Genomic DNA, 18,696 nt, shown 5'->3' on the forward strand with positions numbered 1-18,696 from the left:
TGAAATGAAACTAAACTGAAATGAAATGAACTAAAAATAAGGAAGTTTGTTAAAAAATAAAAACCCAGTGCAAGTGAAGCTGTTTTCTCTTTTGTTAGGTCGGGGTTTTGTGTGCAGTTCGCTTTGTATGCATGAGAAGAGTGGCCTGCACACTGCGCGGAGTGATGAATCTATAAACAAAACGAAAAAGAAAAAAAAAAAGAACAAAAAACAAGCAAAAAAAAAAAAAAAAAAAAGAAAAAGAAAAAAGGCAATTTGTTCTTTTTGCTCCTTCGTTCCTTTTGTTTCTTTGTTCAATTTGTTCTTTGTTCAGTTTGTTCTTTTAACTCACTTTATTTATTGATTAGGCTGAGTTTAAAAAAATAAAGAGGAAAAAAGAACAAAACCCAGTATGTGACCAAATTATGGAATTAGAGTTTTAGTGTGTGATCAAACAAAGCACGGACGATGATGTTATAATAGGAATAGTATATGTAAGTGAATAGGTGTATATAATGAAACAAAGCAAAGATAAAATAATAATAAAATAAACTAAACTAGTTGATCTATAATTTCATTTATTATTTTAGTAAAAGAGAGAAACAAAAAAAAAAAAAAAAAAAAAAAAAAAAAAGTACTTGCTTATTTTAAATATACATAATTTTCCAAATATTTCATCTTTTGAGTTGTCTCTTTTTCTTCGTTCAAGCATGTCAGAAGATTTGGGACTGAAATCTTCGAGTGATTCAATAAAGTCAAATGAATCGGTTAAAAAACAAAAAGTAGATGATAAAACTTATAAAAATGTTTCGATAAAATCGATCTTAAATAATAAAGATGTCCCACTACATCATAAGAAAGATTTAAGTATTGATTCAAAATTTGAATCAATTTCTTTACAGCCACAGCAATATCAATACCTTCCTCCAGTACAATACCCTCAACCACCACACCCCCAACTTCAACAACCAAGCCGAACTGCATCTCCCGAAGAAAAACGAGGTCGTCGATTTCGTAGAAGATATAATCAAATTGTTCGTAAATATAACTGTTCTTATCCTGGTTGTTCCAAGAGTTATGGCTCTTTAAATCATTTAAATACTCATATAGTTACAAAAAAACACGGTCAAAGAAAATCAAAAGCTGATTTCACTCTTAATGATAATCAAAAATTAGAACATCACGGTAATTATTGGTCGGTCCCCAATAATTACTTACCTTATCAACCCCAACCTTACGTTGATAATAGAACCGGTTATGTCTATTATAATTATGATGATCCTTACTATTATCAACATCCACAACCAATTCCTCCAATGCAACCTATTCCTCCATTACAACATATGCAACAACAAGTACCTCCGGTACAGCATATACAACAACCACTACAGCAACCACTACAGCAACCACTACAGCAACCACTACAGCAACCACTACCGCAACCACTACCGCAACCCATTCCACAACCCATTCCACAACCCATTGCTCATCCACTTCCTCATCAAATGCCTCAACCAATTCCTCCAATTCAACTTAATCCATTACCCCCGGTTCTGGCTCCTCCGGTTCTGGCTCCTCCGGTTCTGGCTCCAGCTCTGGCTCCTCCATCTCAACCAGGACAACAGCCTTCGGCCACTACTTCTCCAAAACCATCTTCAAATTCCTCACCAAATCCTCCTCAATAGACTATAGATTACTTGTATTTTTAATTTTCGGGCTTTATTTTAATTCATCGGTTTTGCATTATTTATTCACCTTTTCTTTCATGTATATTCTGTAACATTAATGTATCTCAAACATATCTGTATTACTGTATATTACGCACCTCTTATATTTTAATTCCGCTTCACGGTTCGAGATTCAGTCTTCTGAGTCGGTCTACTTTATTTACTATTTACTCAATCTTCAATTTAACTATTAATCTCTTGCATTTACTGCAAAAAAAAATCTAATTCAACGTGACAGCTGGTTGACTTGTCGACGTTCCATTTGTTTAATCTGTCCGGGTTTGTTCAACCTTCGTCGTACCTTTCTCTAACTTATGAAACATCTTCTACCTCTCTACGCCTCCCCCTGTATTAGAGTTTTTGTGAGATGGTGGTCTTGCGATTTCTTTTTCTCAATTGTCCAAATTTGGCTTTTTAGAGCTTTTGCGCCGTTTCACCGTTTTTTATCACCTTTTTTGGTTTCTTTTGCAATTGGAGAACTCCGTAATAATACACCCGTACCTCGGTAAACCTCCGTACCTCTGTTGTACATCCGTGCACCACTCTTTTTTTTTTTTTTTTTTTTTTTTTTTGATTTTTCGATACTTCGATTTCGTGTGTGGTGAAAATAAAAATCAATCAAAGTTGATTCTTGATTAACCGCCCACCAAGAATGGGTAAAAAGAATAAAAAGACCTCCAATGGAGGGACTCAGAGTAAGTCAATTGGTTATAAGGGGCCCCCTGTGGCTGAAAGTGCTGGCACTGGGGGTACAACCGACGATCAGGCTACCGATCAGGCTACCGATATGATCGATCAGGCTACCGATATGATCGATCAGGCTACCGATCTAACTGCAGATCATACTGAAGGAGGTGAAGCTCACGAATCTGGAACCGCCAAAGATGAAGTTGAAGTTAGTAAAGACAATGGTGAAGTTAGCAAAGATAATGGTGAAGTTAGCAAAGATAATGGTGAAGTTAGCAAAGACAGTGAGCCTAGTATCAAAGACGCCGGTGAGCTTGAAAGTACCAAGGATACTGAATCTAATGTCATGGCCGGTGAATCTAAGACTGAGACTGGTAAAAATACTGAAAAGACCAATGATAAGACTGAAAAGACCGATGAAAAGACTGAGACTGGTGAACCTAATGGAGAGCCCCCGAAAACAAGAAAAAGACTCACTCTTCAAGAAAGATTGGCTCTTGCGGCCAAAGGTGGTAAAAAATCATCTACCAAATCTTCAGTCACGTCTCTCCCTCCTGAACCATCTACTCCAGTTGCATCCACTCCAGTTGCGTCCACTCCAGTTGCGTCCACGCCAGTTGCATCTCCAAGACCAGCTTCCCCTGCCAATCACGATGAACTAAGCTCACTAAAATCACAAAATAAAGAATTATTAGAAGAATTGAAAAAATTAAAGAGTCAAAATAACAATTCCTCAGATAAAAAAGATTTATTACTGAAAATATCTCAAAAAGATGAAACAATCTCTCAATTATTAAAAGAAGGTGAACAATTATCAATTAAAGAATTGAAATTAAATGATACTATCAAAAGTTTAAAACAATCTAATTTAAAACTTGAATCAAATTTGAAAATTTTCTCTGATAAAAATAATGAAGCTCAATTACAAATAAATGAATTGGACAATTTCTTGCATAAACATAAATTTAAATCAATAGATCAACTAATGGATTCCTATAATGAAAAGTTGAAAAATATAACTGATATGAATAATAAATTTGACCAGGAAAAATCTCTTAATTGGGAATCAAAATATAAAGAACAACAAAAATTATATGATAATGAATTAAGTGAAAAGAAAAAACTTTCAAAAGAGTTGAATGAACTTAATATTAAATTAGATATGATGAAGTCTCAATCAGTATTAGATTTAAATTCTAAAGATAATTTAATAAATAATTTGAAAAAAGAAATTAACCATTCAAAGGAAGAATCATTAAATGAAATATCAAGATTGGAAAGCAAATTAGAATTTTTCCGTATCGAAAATGAATCTTTCAATAATGATGCTACTAAAAATGATTCAAAGAATTCTGAAAATGGTAAAGTTATTGATTATGATGAATTTGCTAAATTATCAACAACTCATCATAATTTACAACAACAATATATTTCATCACAAGAAAATTGGAAACTAATTGAATCAAACTTGTTATCAAAAATTGATAATTTATCTGCATCATTAGATATTTTGAAAAAATCAAAATTAAAAATTTCAAATGATTTAAAAAAATTAACAAATAATTTAAATAACAAAGATGATGAATATAATGATTTATTGAAAAATTATGAAAGTTTGAATAAAGAAAATCAAGATTTAAAATTACAGTTAAATTTAAAAATTGAAGAAATTAAAGAGTCTCAAGAAAAATATGATAAATTTAAAGTAATTTTCAATAATGATCGAGAAAAATTAAATGTCAAGATTGATTCTTTAAATAATGAAATTCTTAAATTGAAGGAAGATTCAAGTCCAAGCATTACTATTGATGACCATACTCAATCTTTTGTGCGTCCTCTTCCTCAAATGAGAAGTTTAAATAATAGTGGTCTTCACATAAATATCGAACCTCCAACTAAATCTCAATTTAGAAATTCAAGTCCAAGCATAGACTCTCCTACCCAATCACCATCGTGGCAAGAAATAAGAGTTGGCGAATCTTCAACCACTCCTGCAATTAATAAGGATTTTTCAAGCGTATTCTTAAATGCATCTCATAATAATTCATCCTCTTCCTTACATGACAATAGCTCTAATCTCAACGATGACTATGACGATTCATTCTCTTCGCATTTGAAAAGTGGCAATCAAAGCATAAGTGGCTTGATGCCAAACTCTGGAAATAATAACATTCAATTAATAAGTAAAATGAGCTCTAATATTAGAAGACTTGAAATCGAATTGAATACACTAAAAGAAGAAAACTCAAAACTATCCTCGGAAAAAGAACAAGCCCAGCAGGAACTTTTAAAGAAATTGAAACTTACTGACGAAGTTGAAAACTTAAATGCAACTATTGACAATCTCAAGACCGAAATCGATAATAAATCAGCTAAAGAACTGACAATGTTACAATTAATCGGGGAAAAATCAGAACAAGTGGAAGAACTCAAAGCTGATGTTCTCGACTTGAAGGACCTATGCAGACAACAAGTCCAACAAATGATAGAATTACAAGAATCTAAATAGTTTATACATTTAATGCCACTCTTTCACTTATTCTTTGATTTTGCAATTTTGATACGCCAGTCGTGCGGAATCGAATCCCATCTCAAATAAACCAAAAAAAAAAAAAAAGTCTGTATGCACACCTACGAAATTTTTCAAAGCGAAGACCTTCATCGCTTTTTTCAAACATCTAACGTAACTACCATATTCGACCAGTTCTTTCGACGGAAAACATACAAAAGTATACTATGGAAAGTGTATATACTAGTGTTGATCCTACTGGGTCATTTTGTGCCAACATCATCTCGAAAAAGGGTAGAAATGAGGTGCAAATATTCCCTATCGACAAGACATCATCTGAAAATATCATTGTAAATGCATTAATCAAAAAATTTGAATTATCCTCTGATGATAGAATCCGTGATGTCACCTGGGTTTCTGCTGAACGCACAAGCAAATCTGATTCTAAACGAGGTACCAAGAGATCCAAATCTGAAGAAAAAATTGATACTAATGATACAAATGAATCAATTAATTTGATTATACTAATAGAAAGCGGTGATCTCCTTGTATTTTCTCCATTTAAAGATGAAGTGGTTGAAAGAATTTCCAACGAAACTAAATTAAAGGCTTTGACCGGTTCTTTGAAACAACAGTCTATCGTTGGTATCAAGGAAGATAATGAACTTCTTGAGATCAATTTGAGTAATAATAAAACTAAGACATATAAGTTTAAAAAGAGTGGTGAGGATATTCAAACTTTAAAGTCAATAAAGTATAAAGGAAATGGATCAACTAGTAAGTCACAATACATTCTTTTGGGCTCTCAAAATTTATTTTTAATTGATACTTCGAGATCGAAAAAGTCTTTAGTAAGTGAATTTCCCAAATTTGAAGAACTGAAAAGGATTAAGAATATACAGCAATCAAAAATTCAAAATGATATCGTATTTGTTTCAAGAGATGATTGTGATTTAATTTATTTATATAATTTAAGTACTCCTGAATCTTATAGTACCTTCAAAACTTCAAGTTCCAAAATATTTAATATTCAAACTATCGCTTCAAATGAAGCAGAAGCATTAATGGCACTTACTGAAGATGGTATAGAAATTTTTAATATTGACTTTGAAACTCAACACTTAGAACAAAAACCAATTGGTCTTATTAAAACTGACTTTCATGACTCTGATGCTTCGATTTTATTCAAAAATTTATTTACTAAGGCCAATGAACAACTTATTGGTATATGGCATGATAGAAATCAGCCTCATTTTTCAATTATTGATTGGCTGTTAAAAGATATTGGTGAAAGGATTATTGCAATTGATTATAGTGAAATAAATGATTTAGAAATTGATAATAATGAAGATGATCAACCTAATATTTTACTTCCAGATCAAGTTGAAGTTGTCAATATATCTTTCAATGAATTATCTAAACAATTGAGTGGTTTGCTAATTGAAAGAAATTCCAATACCGAAGAGATTATAAAATTATGTGAATCAAATAATGATGAAACAAATATTAAAGAAACCATCCGTTCATTTGCAACTTTACCAAATTCATCATTACTCACAAACAATTTATTTGATATATTAAGTCATAAAATCTCTAAAGATTTTACCACTAAAAGCTCGTTATCCATTTGGCTTAAGTGGCTTTTAACCGTACAAGGTGGGTTTATCTCTAAACAAGCAGAACAACATGGAAATTTAAAATCTTTGCAATCTGGATTAGAAAAAGGTATGAAATTATTACCTCGTTTGTTAGCATTACAAGGTCGTTTACAACTTTTAAAGTCACAAGCTGATTTAAGAAGTAATATGCATATTGATGATGATGATGATGATGAAAATCAAGATGATGAAAATCAGACCTTCAATGAAAGCTTTGCCAACCAAACTACTCTTGCGGAAGAGTCAATCGTTTATGCTAATGGTGAAAACGATGATTTCGAAGAAAATGAAACGTTTGATGCTGGTGATGCCGAATTGGTTGAAGAAGAAGAAGAAGAGGATGATCAGTAGTTTGCAATAACTAGTAAATAGACTAATACTAAAAATAATTTAATGTATACTTCTACTGTAAATGATATTTATTGTATTCTTATAAGCTAAGAAGTCGACTAGTAGCGCTTCTTCCGTAGAGTTTTTGAAATAGTGACAAATCCTTCTAATGTGAGTTGATAGCCTAAGATTCTTCAAAATGGTGATATGAACTGATATCTCACTTACCTCCCAAACTTGTACCTGGGGTCCTTGCAATAAGGATTTGCTTCCTTTTCTTCGTTTTGACTACATTCTTACCTACTTTCTCTTTGGCTGATTTCTTACGAAAGGCGCAATGTTGATTATTTTTGCGCTTTTCGCAGCCGAAGCAGAGTATTTTTTTTGATTTTAGTTGCAAACATAAACTTACCACAAATGACAAGAGTCTTTAAATACCAAATTCAACTAGATCATCTTCAGAGTCAGAACTCATTCAAGTCAAAACATGAATTCAAAGTACTATGCTAAGATCTTGAAAAGTCAAGGTGACGAACTTAATGAGTATGATGACAACATCCCACCCGAGAAATTGATGGAGATCTTTCTTTCTGACAACATTGTTTACGTCAACTACATTCCTCCTGATGTTATGAAAGAAAGGTATCGGAACCAATGGTATGATGGTAATCAGTTAAATGACCATAGATTAGTCTATGTCAGTTCTATTTCAATCGCCGGATATACTTCTTCAGAAAGAATTGAGTTTATCAAAGAGCACGAATTATTGCGAAACAAGTACTCTTGTGAACGGTTGAAATACATCAACAGTGTCACACCTAAATTGTTGGAAATGATGATTCCCGAGGAAAGGTATGAGATCAAGTCCAAATTAATAAGCCGGATAGAGACCTCAGACGAGATTGATTTACCACTTCTTGCCAATACGGCATTCCCATTTTTTACTATTCAATTGGCGCTTGAGTTCGAAAGCATTGGCATAAATACATTTCTGAGTGTCCATGGCTCTATATCTAACAGCAGGTTATCTAACTTTGTGTTTTCTTTTGAAACTGAATTAACTGATCAAAGTTTGAACAAATTAAAAACGTTCCAGCGGTGTTTTAGAGCAGCCGTGTTGAATTTAGATGAAAGGAACTGTCAAAAAGCGTGGAGGAAGATTCTCCTGACCCTTTCATTAAAGCCTTCTTGGTCCCTACCAGTAAATGAAGCCGGATGTCTTGAACTTTTTCAAAATTACATTGGACGTCCAACCACCGACTTTCTTTCTGTTGCAGGTCATCATATCATGCCCCGTACACATCACAGGACTAGTGACAGCCAGTTTAGTGGCAGCATTCGACTGTCGGAAGTCAGCGGTATACCGGACATACTTTATTGCAAGAAAAACGTCCCTTTAGTAGCTGTTGGACTCCAGGGTCCTGGTTTTAGTGACTTGATCAAAGATGGAATTGATGACTCGAGCGACGCTTTTAAGTCAATCATCAGGCAAGTAGGTAGGTACTTCATCGCTTGTAATACTACTCGTGCGATAGTAACTAATTTCCACCACTCCCTTTTCATAGAAATTGGTGAGCTATCAAAAGAGCTTACGGCTGAAACTGAAGTAGTGATCCCGCTTCGCTACAGATCATTCACTTTGAGCAGTCTGGGTATAACGGTGCAAGCAGCATTCTTAGCTTGGCTCTTCTTTGAATCCGCCGAAGAAGAAAAGCTTCACGCAGAAAGACAAAAGCAAACTGTCAGTGCTTTTATAAAAGCTGTGAGAAAGGATATTGACAATAAGTCACATAGTGCTGGAATCGGGAAATCACTTGCCAGAGAAAGTAATGCTAATAGTAATATTAACCCCCAAAAGAGCAATTCTCATGTCGAAGGTAAATGTGAATCGTGGACTGGATTTGAAGTATTACAAGGACAAGGACACCGGAGTCATGTCTATAAGTTCCAAGTGGGCTTACTTTGCAAATTTTTCCCATATTTCAATGAAGTCCTCACAGGCTTGAACCAAGACGATCTGGTGGTCATGAAGCTTTTCATTCCGGATGTTGTTGCTAGACTCGATGGGTGGCCGAATCCAACCATGAAGGAGATCAATATTTGTATTCAAGATTTCCTCAAAGAAGCATCCTGTTATGAACTGATTGCAAAACACAATGCATCTGCTGAAGAGAAAATCCACACTCCTAGTCTTTATTACTATGGAGCATTCCGCATGAATGTCCAGGACCTGGACCCTATCGAGGGATTCTACTTATTATTATCGTACATCGAGGAAGATGAAACCAAAATCACCAAGTCAATGGTTGAAAATGGATGCAGACAACTCGAAATGATGGGGGATATTGGGATCCAGCATCACGATATTGCAAATAGAAACTGCAAAGTTGCCGATGGCAATATTGTATTTTTGGACTTCTCTCATGCTAAGAACCGGGAGCCCAAATACGATAACTCTGACGATATTCATGATCTTAAATATATTTTTAGGAAGAAAGCGGTGGTGACGATTGATCAACATTATTTCTTTGGGCAACTCCCAGGGGTGCAAAACCTGATACAAAATAATATATATTCGATGTATTAATACACATATTAACTGTTAAACAGGTGAAGTAATGTGTGCACGTAAGTAATTTCCCATTTAAGAAGATTAGTTTATATGTGTATTATTGTTAGTATGATAAGGGCCAAAAAAAGTAGTATCAAGGTTTTTCATGAAAAGCTGCAAAAAGTTGCAAATTTCCTATACTCTCCACCTAAGTAACAGCTTCTACGAGACAAAACTACATGTATGAAACCTGGACGATAAGGCCCAGACTGCCAAAGAAGGTACTAGATTCGATGCTTAAACTGTTTTAGGGCCAGAGTCCGCTCTATATGGCTACTCAACAGATATAAGTCGCAAAACACAGTTGTATTACACACAGGCAAACCAAGCATATACAGATTAATATGGAATGGTGGTGGATTAATTTATTTATTAAGTCAATCTTTAATTTTTTCTTAAAAGGAAGTGTAAACTATTACAACTAAATTGAACAATGAAAACATAATAGGGGATATATAGCATAAAGCGTTTCCTCGAAGAGTATATCTATAGTTCTACAGGGGGACATTAGACCAGCAAAATATTTATTCAACGAATAATGATAGGCAGAACCGGGCAGAAAACCAACACGGGAAAAGTTACTTCCACTGTCTGGATTAGACAACGGATCCAAGAAGATATATGTGCCAATTTTTCTTTAAGAATGTATCCAACTAAATATAAATTTAATATAGATTTAAAACCTTTGCAATTTGATCCAAAAATACACAATAATGGAATGATAAATGAAGATGGAGTTTTGACTTTATATGGCGATAAGAAATAGATCTGTTTTAGTGAGCCAACAAGTAAGGACCCCAGGAGAGGCCGATGAAGATCGTCGAAAATCAATAAAACATTTAATTAGGTAAAGGTATCTATTTATCTTGGGAATCGAATTAATGGTTAATTATAAGGAAGCATTTGTTGATATGGGAGGTGGAGGATTTTAGTTATCATCCTCAGATCACCCATATATTCATCGGGATTATCCTCATAGTGGGCATCCTCGATTTCGTCCCTGAAATCTTCATCAGAAAAATCCAAAATTGAGTCGGGGTTTGAGTTGGAAAATCAGTTGAAAGAGGCGATGGATGGGAAAGTTTTTGAAGTAAATGGTTTAGTAAAAATTTTAGTTATAGATTTAGTGGAGTTTTTGTTGATATTTTGGGAATTTTATTTTTGAAGCTTGCAGGTGAAGGTTTTGGAAGGAGAAAGTGGATTAAATCTGTGATTTTGGATGGACTCTCTTTTTTTAGGTGTCTGAGGAGTTTAATGTACGAGTTGATTCTCCTTGAGGGTTTCTAATATGATAACTTTGGGTAGTTTCTTCAGCATCTTCATCAGAGAACGCAGAAGGACAAAAAAACGGTTGCTGATTTGGTAGAAAATGAGTTGTTGTTGTTTCCTCCTCTCTTATTGGAGCTAGTTTTTTTGGGATTTGAAAATCATTTGAGGTTTTGGTTGTTTAGACTTCAAGTGATTGCCCTTCCTGGGACAATTTGGTCCAATATGACCTGGTTGGAAACATCTGTGGCACTTTTGTTTGAGACAAGTATCTCTTGAGTGTTCTAACAGGCTGCAGAAACTGCAATGGTGCATTTTGGATTTAATCACAAATTTACCAGTTTGATTGTTTTTGTTCCATGATTTGGCTGGCAAATCATTCAGTTCGAGGTATATGATGCCATACGAAACGATGTGGGAAAAATCAGAGTGGGTGAAATTGTTGATAGCAATGGGTTTCGTTTCCAATATGGAAAAAGTTGGGCGGATATCCATGTTTGCAATGATATTGTTGAGGAAAGTATTTGGCCGAATATTTGGAGAGGTGGTGATCTGAAAAAGAACACTCTTTTTGGCGTTGAGTTGGATTGTGAAACTGTAATCACACTTTTTGATTCTTTTATCAGTTTTTGAAGAACCATTATTCAATTTTGGAAGGTTAATAGTTAAGCCATTATAATGTTGGATTTGATCTTGTTGTTGTTGATATTCCGTGGGAAAATCGCCTTCTAAAGCTTTGTTCTTGGGGTTTGCCTTATAAGAGTCACGGGAAGTGCAACAATAACGAACAGACCATTGTTGAGTGTCTTTGGCTCTAAAGATTACTTGCTTAATCTCGGAGATGTTTAAACAAAAAATGATTTCTCTGTTAAAACGAGCTCTTATCTTGAAAAGTTCGGTTTGAGCTTCTTTGAGTTTTTGTAAGGCTTCATTGTAATCACTGGAAACATTTGGAGCAGATTGCTTTGGTTGATTACCTAATTGACCACGAAAAATCCTGACCCCGGATTGAAGTTGGTGAACCAAAGTAAGCTGTTTTTCAACAGCTCTTTTCATATCTTCCAACTGTTGATGTTTGATTTCCATTTCCTTTTCATGGGCGTTTAATAGAGCCGAAGTGACTTCAGCTGGGTCCGCATTATGAGGGAAATTTGGAGGGGGATCAAAAGCAAATTCCCCATTTAATTCTAAAGAATCACGAGTCAAATATCGATAGATAACTGAGGTCGGAAGAGATTTTAATCCCTGATATTCTTGCCATCTATTTTTCTTAGAAGCAAATCTCTCCAAAAAATAGCGAGAGATTTTGAATTCAAAATCGAATTGTTCAACCAACTTTGGATACTTTTCATGGAAATTGACAATCTCTGAAGTGATTTCTTTGGTTGAAGAGAATCTATAAATGACTTCAAATATCTCTTTATCTAAATCTTTTGGGTCTTTGTTTTCAGTGGATAAACTGATCCAGGGATAACGACTGCGAGCGAATCTAAGGCGTTGCAAGTATTCCGAACCATGTTGAGTGGCATGGTTGTCTTCAAACGAAGTATTGTCTTTTGAATATTGTTTTGTTTGGCTCGAGGATGCAACATCACTCCAAAGTGGTCCCTGTTGTTCCACAGCAGAGACAGGGGAAGTTTTATATGGACTTTTCAAATTGTCTAGAACAACAATGCCATTTTCTTGCCTTGTTTTAGTTTCTTCTTGTAAAACTAAACTAGAGGATGAAGATTTAGCTTCTTCTGGAGAATCATATAAACCCTCGGAAAAGGAGTAAGTGATATCCGAGGTAGTAGTGTGATTACCGTAAGTTGATTTGATAACTAACGAATTAATGTTGTTAGTGGCCAGTTTTGGAGGCGACGTATCAAACCCAGGATAGTCACTCAGATCTGAAGTGTCCATAGGATTGTTGCCTGGTTCAGGGCAGTCATTTTGAGCCTCGAAGGAGTTGATTTGAGTAGGTTTTGGTGAAGAATTCTCAATGGGTTGTTGAGGGACGGTTTCACGATCATCAAGAACCATAGGGCTTCCTGGATCGATGTTTGGCTCAGGATCAACTTTGGAAGGTGAAGCGTACTTGGTAGAATCGATGGCAGTGAACTGAGTTGAATTTAAAGAATTGTTTGGGTCAGTAGTTGACATAATAAGTTTTTTTTTTTCTTTTTTTTTTCTTACGTATATCACTATATATCTAATAGTTATTCACTATTATATACCTGGAATGGGAAACACTATGTTTATTCGAGATGTTTGAGGTGGTGTGAGTGGTAGAGTCGATGGTGGTTCTTGGTGTGAGTTCCCAAGGAACTACTTAGTTTACTTTATAGATTGAGTGCCGAAATATCATAAGATACCAATTTTTTCGCAGCCTTTCTGCGTAACGCAGGAAGTCTTTCTGACTCCTGCTTCTGCGATAGTCGAAAGTCCTGAACTTTTAAAAGGATCAGGTGGTATATATTAATAGTTCGGATTTGCTTGGTGTCCAGAGAAGCGTTGGCGATAAAAAGAGACCAAGTTCTGTCAGGGACATTTTGTGTCGAAGGATACTGGCAGTAAGCCCAAATGAGATAAGTTGCACGGCACTCTAGATAGACATGGGTGAGAAACTCGTCTGGAATAAGGTCCCGGGAAAATCTGGGATCTACCTGGCGACCGCAAAACAGGCATTGGGGCTTGTTCACAAATGTCCATAGTTTAAGACCTAGGTTGAAGATATGGATGTGACGTCGAGAGAGAAATAGAAGGTCTTGATATGTTTCCAAAACTTTTTCCATTTGTCTGCCGAGCAAGAAGCAAGAGCTGTGAGCTGTTTAGACCCAAGTTCCGCGTCTTTGTCTTTATATTTGGTGATTTGGTGCTTATAGCTGGTCTTTTGAAAAAAATCCGGTTTAATCGTAGGAAGATTTGTAAAAGAGGTATCTGGCAATGGTTGCGTCATGGGTGCGTTGTATTCTTCCCAAATGTATTCAGTTGGAGGTAGACGATTGAAGTTATCTTTGAGGTGTGGCTTGATGAGTGTTTCCCAGGCCTTGACATATCGTTGTTCTGTCTTAGTGAAGTCTGGGGAGGTGATAATGGGGTTTTGAAAATAAATTCGGTAGGTGACGTGGAAACCCAAGAGAAGAACATACCACGGGACCGTTTTAATGGTCAAAGGAGTGACTATTGTTTGGCCATATAGCTTATTCACGTAGGTTTGAATCTTGTGCCTGAAAAAGATGTAGTGGTCGTTGTTGTAGTTGGTTAAAATATTATAAATGTATTTAGCCCGTCTACCCTGTAATTGATCTTGGAGTTCTAGGAGGCCAAAACCTCCGTAGATGATAGGTTTTGGTCCTTTTCTTACAAGAATACAAATAAATTTGGATGAAAGTGACCACCTTATATTCATCAAAGACGCTAACGAAGTTCGACTTTTGGCAAGAGTAGTTTAGTGGTAAAATCCAACGTTCCCATTGTTGGGCCCCGGGTTCGATTCCCGGTTCTTGCATGAGTCTAATTTTTTTTTTTTCCATCCGTTAAGCCTTGCTTAAACAACTCCCAAGATCGAGCCTCCCCTTACTAACCGTGCCTCCCCGACCAAGTACCAGTGCTTAACTATAACAATCTAGCATTGAGGTCCAAAGGAATCAGATTCTGTCGTTAATGTCTTTTTGGTGCGAGCTGCAAATGTGCAGGAATTTTGAAGCTGGAAAAAAAAAATTTAGTCAATGAAGAGATTTAAAAAAGTTTTCAGGATTGACTTTATAGTGATTGTATGGTATCAACCACCACGAAAGTTGGAGATTTGTTAGAGGATCCACTTCCAAGGTATCTAGAGATAGTTCTGCTGGTTTGGAAAGACTTTGTACGTGTCATAAAGACTAAATTGTTATCATGGATGCTCAATTCTTATTGCAATGTTTCTCTGCAACTCTACAAGCAGATCAATCGGTTAGAACACAAGCCGAAGCAGAGCTTCGTCGTTTAGTGATTACTCCTGGTTTTCTTGGAGGGTGTCTTGATATAATTGCGTCGACTGGAGAAGGAATTGATCCAGCAATTAGAAAAGCAGCTGCAGTATTTTTCAAGAATCGAGTTATTAAGAATTGGTCTCAGAATAGTCCAAATAAGATAGATGAAGATGAGAAACCAGTGATTAAAGATAGAATATTACCGGTTTTAGTTGCCAGTGATTATAATACTAAACAACAATTGATTCCAGTTTTGAGAGTTTTAGTGAGTAATGAATATCCAAAGAATTGGGATAATATTTTAATGACTACTTGTGACTTATTGAAACAAGTTCCTAACAATTCGATGAAGGATGAAGAATTTTCTCATTTATATACTGGATTATTATGTTTTACTGAAATTTTAAGAAAATTTAGATGGGTTACTAATGAAGATAGACAAGAATTGGATCCAATAATTATTCAAGTTTTCCCTCATTTACTTGATATTGGGAATTCAATTCTTGCTCATCATGAAAATATTACTGAATTTACTTCAGAAATATTAAAATTAATTTTAAAAGCTTATAAATTTGTTACTTATTATGATTTACCTCACCCTTTACAAACAAGAGAATTGTTAACTAGTTGGGCTGAATTTCATTGTTCAATTACTAATATGTCTCCTCCGGAATATGTTACTAATTCTAATGCTAGTGAACAAGAAAAAAATTTCTTACAAATTTCAAAATGTTATAAATGGTCAGTTGCAAATTTAAATAGACTTTTCACTAGGTATTCATCTAAAAGTTTATCAAGAAATTTTAATTATAAAGATTTTTATAATATGTTTCTAGATGATTTCATTCCTCAAATACTTAATACTTATTTATCAATTATTGAACAATGGTGTCATAATCAAAGGTGGTTGTCTTCTTCAAATCTTTATCATCTTTTACAATTTTTAAGTCATGGTGTAACTCAAAAAAAGACTTGGCTTCTTATCAAACCCTATTTTGAAAATTTGGTTTCTCATTTAATTTATCCTTTATTATGTCCTTCTGATCATATCTTAGAAATTTTTGAGAATGATCCTCATGAATATATTCATTCAAATTTTGATATTTATGATGGTTTAGACACTCCAGATGCTGCTGCTTTAGGCTTATTGGTTACTTTTGTTGATAAGCGTAGAAATACAACTTTGGAACCAATTATTACTTTTGCATATAAACAATTGAGTAGTTTACAAGAACAACCAGAAACTTTGGAAATTGCTAAAAAGAAAGATGGTGCTTTAAAATTAATTGGTGGAATCTCTCATTATGTGGTTATTCCTTCATCTCCTTATTATTCCCAAATGGAACCATTTTTAACTAATTTAGTTTTTCCGAATTTAACTTCAAAATTCGATTTTTTAAAAGCAGAAACTTTAGATATTTGCTCAAAATTCTCTGATTTAGAATTAAAAGATAATGAAAGTTTATCAATTTTATTTCATGGTATATTGAATAATTTTAACACGGATGAAAATTCAAGTTTACCAGTTAATTTACAATGTGCATTAGCTATTCAAGCTTATTTAGGATTACCTCAATTTCAAGAAGTTTTATCTACCATAATTTTACCAACAATGTCTAAATTATTAGAACTTTCCAATGAACTTGATAATGATGCAATTTCTGCAGTTATGCAAGAATGTGTTGAAAATTTTTCAGAACAATTACAACCTTTTGGTGTGGATTTAATGACTAAACTAGTTGAGCAATTTATGAGATTAGCTTATGAAATTAATGAAGCATCAAAAGTCGATATTGACGATTTTAATGGTGACTACGAAGATCAATCAGAAAAAGTCATGGCAGCTATTGGATTTTTAAATACTATGATCACAGTTCTACTTTCTTTCGAGAATTCAAAAGAAATTTGTACTAAATTAGAAGAAGTTTTTTCACCAGCCATTGAATTTGTTTTAGTTAATAGACTTGATGATTTCTTAGCAGAAGTATGCGAATTGATGGAGAATTCTACTTTCTTAGTCAGATATACAACACCAATAATGTGGAAAGATTTTGGCTTCCTTTGTGAAACCTTTGAAGATGGTATTGCATTGATGTACGTTGAAGAAATTACTCAATGCTTACAGAACTTCTTGATTTTTGGTCAAGATGAACTCATAAAAAACCCTCAATTGCAATCAAATTTTTTCAATATAATTAAGATAATACTTGCTAGTGAATCGAATGCCATTGGTCTTAATGATATTATCTTTGCTGCTGAATTAGCTCAAACTTTTATTTTATCGTTGCAAAATTACGGATCCGATTTCATCCAACCTATCATTACCAGTTTCTTACAAGTTGCTAAATCAGTGAATAATGAAGAGCAGCTCGTTAGAAACACTTCCTTTGACGTAAACATAAATAACATCATTGTTGGTGCATTAACATACGAACCAACTTTAACATTGAGTGTTTTACAGGAACGTGAAATGTTGAATAATTTTTTCAGAAGATGGTTCACTTTAATTCCAATGCTTAAAAGAGTTTTCGACTTGAAATTATCAATTATGGGTTTAATAAGCTTAATCAGTAACCCAAATGCATTCAACAGTTTAGACCAATCAATTGTTGAGCATTTAGGAACCAGTCTTGTTGCATTATTTAGTGAACTCCCAAATGCCCTTGAATCATTTGCAAAGAAACGTCAAACTTTCTCATATACCGACTTTTCCTCGAGCCAAGATTATTACCAAAATTGGGATGATGAGGATGAATTATCAGCAGAAGCGGTTTCCGAATACCTTGCTTCAGAAGATAGTGTCGATAAAGATGAAAACTCAACCCAAGCATACATGAATTTCTTACTGGAGGAAAACTCTAAGTTGAAAAATTCTGGCTTTTATGATGAAGATGAAGAACAAATCGTTGAGGATCCTTTAGTTACTACCCCGTTAGATAATATTGACGCATTTCAAATCTTTCGTGAATTTGGTGGATCTTTACAAGCCAATAATCCAAAAACCTATACATTGGTCTTTGGTACCCTTAACGATTCTCAACAGAACGTGATTAGACAAATTTTCGATAATCAACACGAATAAACTACTTCTTAATCTTTTTGATTTTCTTCATTTCGCATCCATCAAATTTGTGATACTCATATATAATACCCTCTTTTAGTTATTTCTGTTCCTTTATATGTAACTTTATTATATTTGAACGAGAAGTTTATAATTCTGTAAATTGATAACACCTTTCAATATCAATTAATCGCTTTAATTAAATACCATCATCATATAATCAACTTTTTAGGCTTTAAAATGGCTGCAAAAGTTTTCAGTCATCAATACAAGTTGATCAGTGTTATGAGCTTTTGGTATCTTTAGTTCACATTCACTGCCGTTTCTTCTCCAAATGCTCGAATTGGGTTTGTTTTCCTAGATAAATAGCAAGTCCGGCGAGGGATTTGTTTCTGCAAAATAAATTATAAAAAATTACAAAATATGTAAATATAAAATATAAAAATTTTTAGTAGCATAAATGATTTTTAATCTTGAGAATGTTCACCCAAAGTTAATAATGGTAGCCATAACGTTAAAAATAAAAGGCAAGACAAGAAATACTTTTAGGTTTTTAATAAGTCATTCTTAGGTAGCTCGTTCCTTCCTTTAAATATTTTATTCTAGTCATTTTGGGGAACAAGATGGGTAACTTTAAATTTGAATTGAGCTCACTCAACAATGAAAGCATGTGTGAAGTTATACGTGACTAACCACATTAGTAGCACATAACCGCATGGTCCAATACTGTTCATTTTATTTACAGCATATAAATCCCTATTTTATGTGATTTGTACCCCCTTACACTAAAATTTATTCTTAATTGTCAGCTTCAATTAAAAAAGACCTTCCTCAAAACAATATCATCTTTTTTTGGCTATAACAGAGGATATGCTGGTTATTTAAAATGACTATTCAAGCTAGAATACCTCA

At 34.2% G+C, this 18,696-nt stretch overlaps 6 protein-coding genes and 1 non-coding gene across 7 annotated transcripts; 6 read left to right on the forward strand and 1 right to left on the reverse strand.

The window, feature by feature from the left end:
• Positions 1 to 654: 654 nt before the first annotated feature.
• On the forward strand, positions 655 to 1,774 carry WOR4 (Wor4p). Its single transcript, XM_020221534.1, has one exon. The coding sequence runs from the start codon at positions 690 to 692 to the stop codon at positions 1,662 to 1,664; it is 975 nt and encodes a 324-aa protein (XP_020075746.1). The 5' UTR covers positions 655 to 689; the 3' UTR covers positions 1,665 to 1,774.
• A 965-nt stretch (positions 1,775 to 2,739) lies between these two features.
• Positions 2,740 to 4,902, forward strand: HYPBUDRAFT_110429 (uncharacterized protein; the record flags this gene model as incomplete). The annotated part of the gene is made up of 1 exon (XM_020218762.1): positions 2,740 to 4,902. The coding sequence occupies one exon, from the start codon at positions 2,740 to 2,742 to the stop codon at positions 4,900 to 4,902; it is 2,163 nt and encodes a 720-aa protein (XP_020075747.1).
• UTP9 (Utp9p) lies at positions 4,874 to 6,968 on the forward strand. The gene has a single exon (XM_020223292.1). The coding sequence runs from the start codon at positions 5,130 to 5,132 to the stop codon at positions 6,909 to 6,911; it is 1,782 nt and encodes a 593-aa protein (XP_020075748.1). The 5' UTR covers positions 4,874 to 5,129; the 3' UTR covers positions 6,912 to 6,968.
• A 409-nt stretch (positions 6,969 to 7,377) lies between these two features.
• Positions 7,378 to 10,267, forward strand: HYPBUDRAFT_7067 (uncharacterized protein; the record flags this gene model as incomplete). Its single annotated transcript, XM_020223629.1, has 3 exons — positions 7,378 to 7,960; positions 8,291 to 9,435; positions 10,061 to 10,267. 3 exons carry the CDS (start codon positions 7,378 to 7,380, stop codon positions 10,265 to 10,267), a joined length of 1,935 nt encoding a protein of 644 aa, XP_020075749.1.
• Positions 10,268 to 10,905: 638 nt separating this feature from the next.
• HYPBUDRAFT_149522 (uncharacterized protein) lies at positions 10,906 to 12,912 on the reverse strand (the record flags this gene model as incomplete). Its single annotated transcript, XM_020220214.1, has 1 exon — positions 10,906 to 12,912. The coding sequence occupies one exon, from the start codon at positions 12,910 to 12,912 to the stop codon at positions 10,906 to 10,908; it is 2,007 nt and encodes a 668-aa protein (XP_020075750.1).
• Positions 12,913 to 14,189: 1,277 nt separating this feature from the next.
• Positions 14,190 to 14,260, forward strand: HYPBUDRAFT_t125. Its single transcript has one exon. It is a non-coding gene; the product is annotated as a tRNA-Gly (tRNA).
• Positions 14,261 to 14,646: 386 nt separating this feature from the next.
• On the forward strand, positions 14,647 to 17,805 carry NMD5 (Nmd5p; the record flags this gene model as incomplete). The annotated part of the gene is made up of 1 exon (XM_020222570.1): positions 14,647 to 17,805. One exon carries the CDS (start codon positions 14,647 to 14,649, stop codon positions 17,803 to 17,805), a length of 3,159 nt encoding a protein of 1,052 aa, XP_020075751.1.
• Between the last annotated feature and the right edge of the window lie 891 nt (positions 17,806 to 18,696).

This window comes from Hyphopichia burtonii (genome assembly GCF_001661395.1).
Source record: "Hyphopichia burtonii NRRL Y-1933 unplaced genomic scaffold HYPBUscaffold_5, whole genome shotgun sequence".
NCBI classification, from domain to species: domain Eukaryota; kingdom Fungi; phylum Ascomycota; class Pichiomycetes; order Serinales; family Debaryomycetaceae; genus Hyphopichia; species Hyphopichia burtonii.

Bases quoted from the DNA above. Each gene is read 5' to 3' on its own strand.
- WOR4 (XM_020221534.1), top strand. From the start codon at position 690: ATGTCAGAAGATTTGGGACTGAAATCTTCGAGTGATTCAATAAAGTCA.
- UTP9 (XM_020223292.1), top strand. From the start codon at position 5,130: ATGGAAAGTGTATATACTAGTGTTGATCCTACTGGGTCATTTTGTGCC.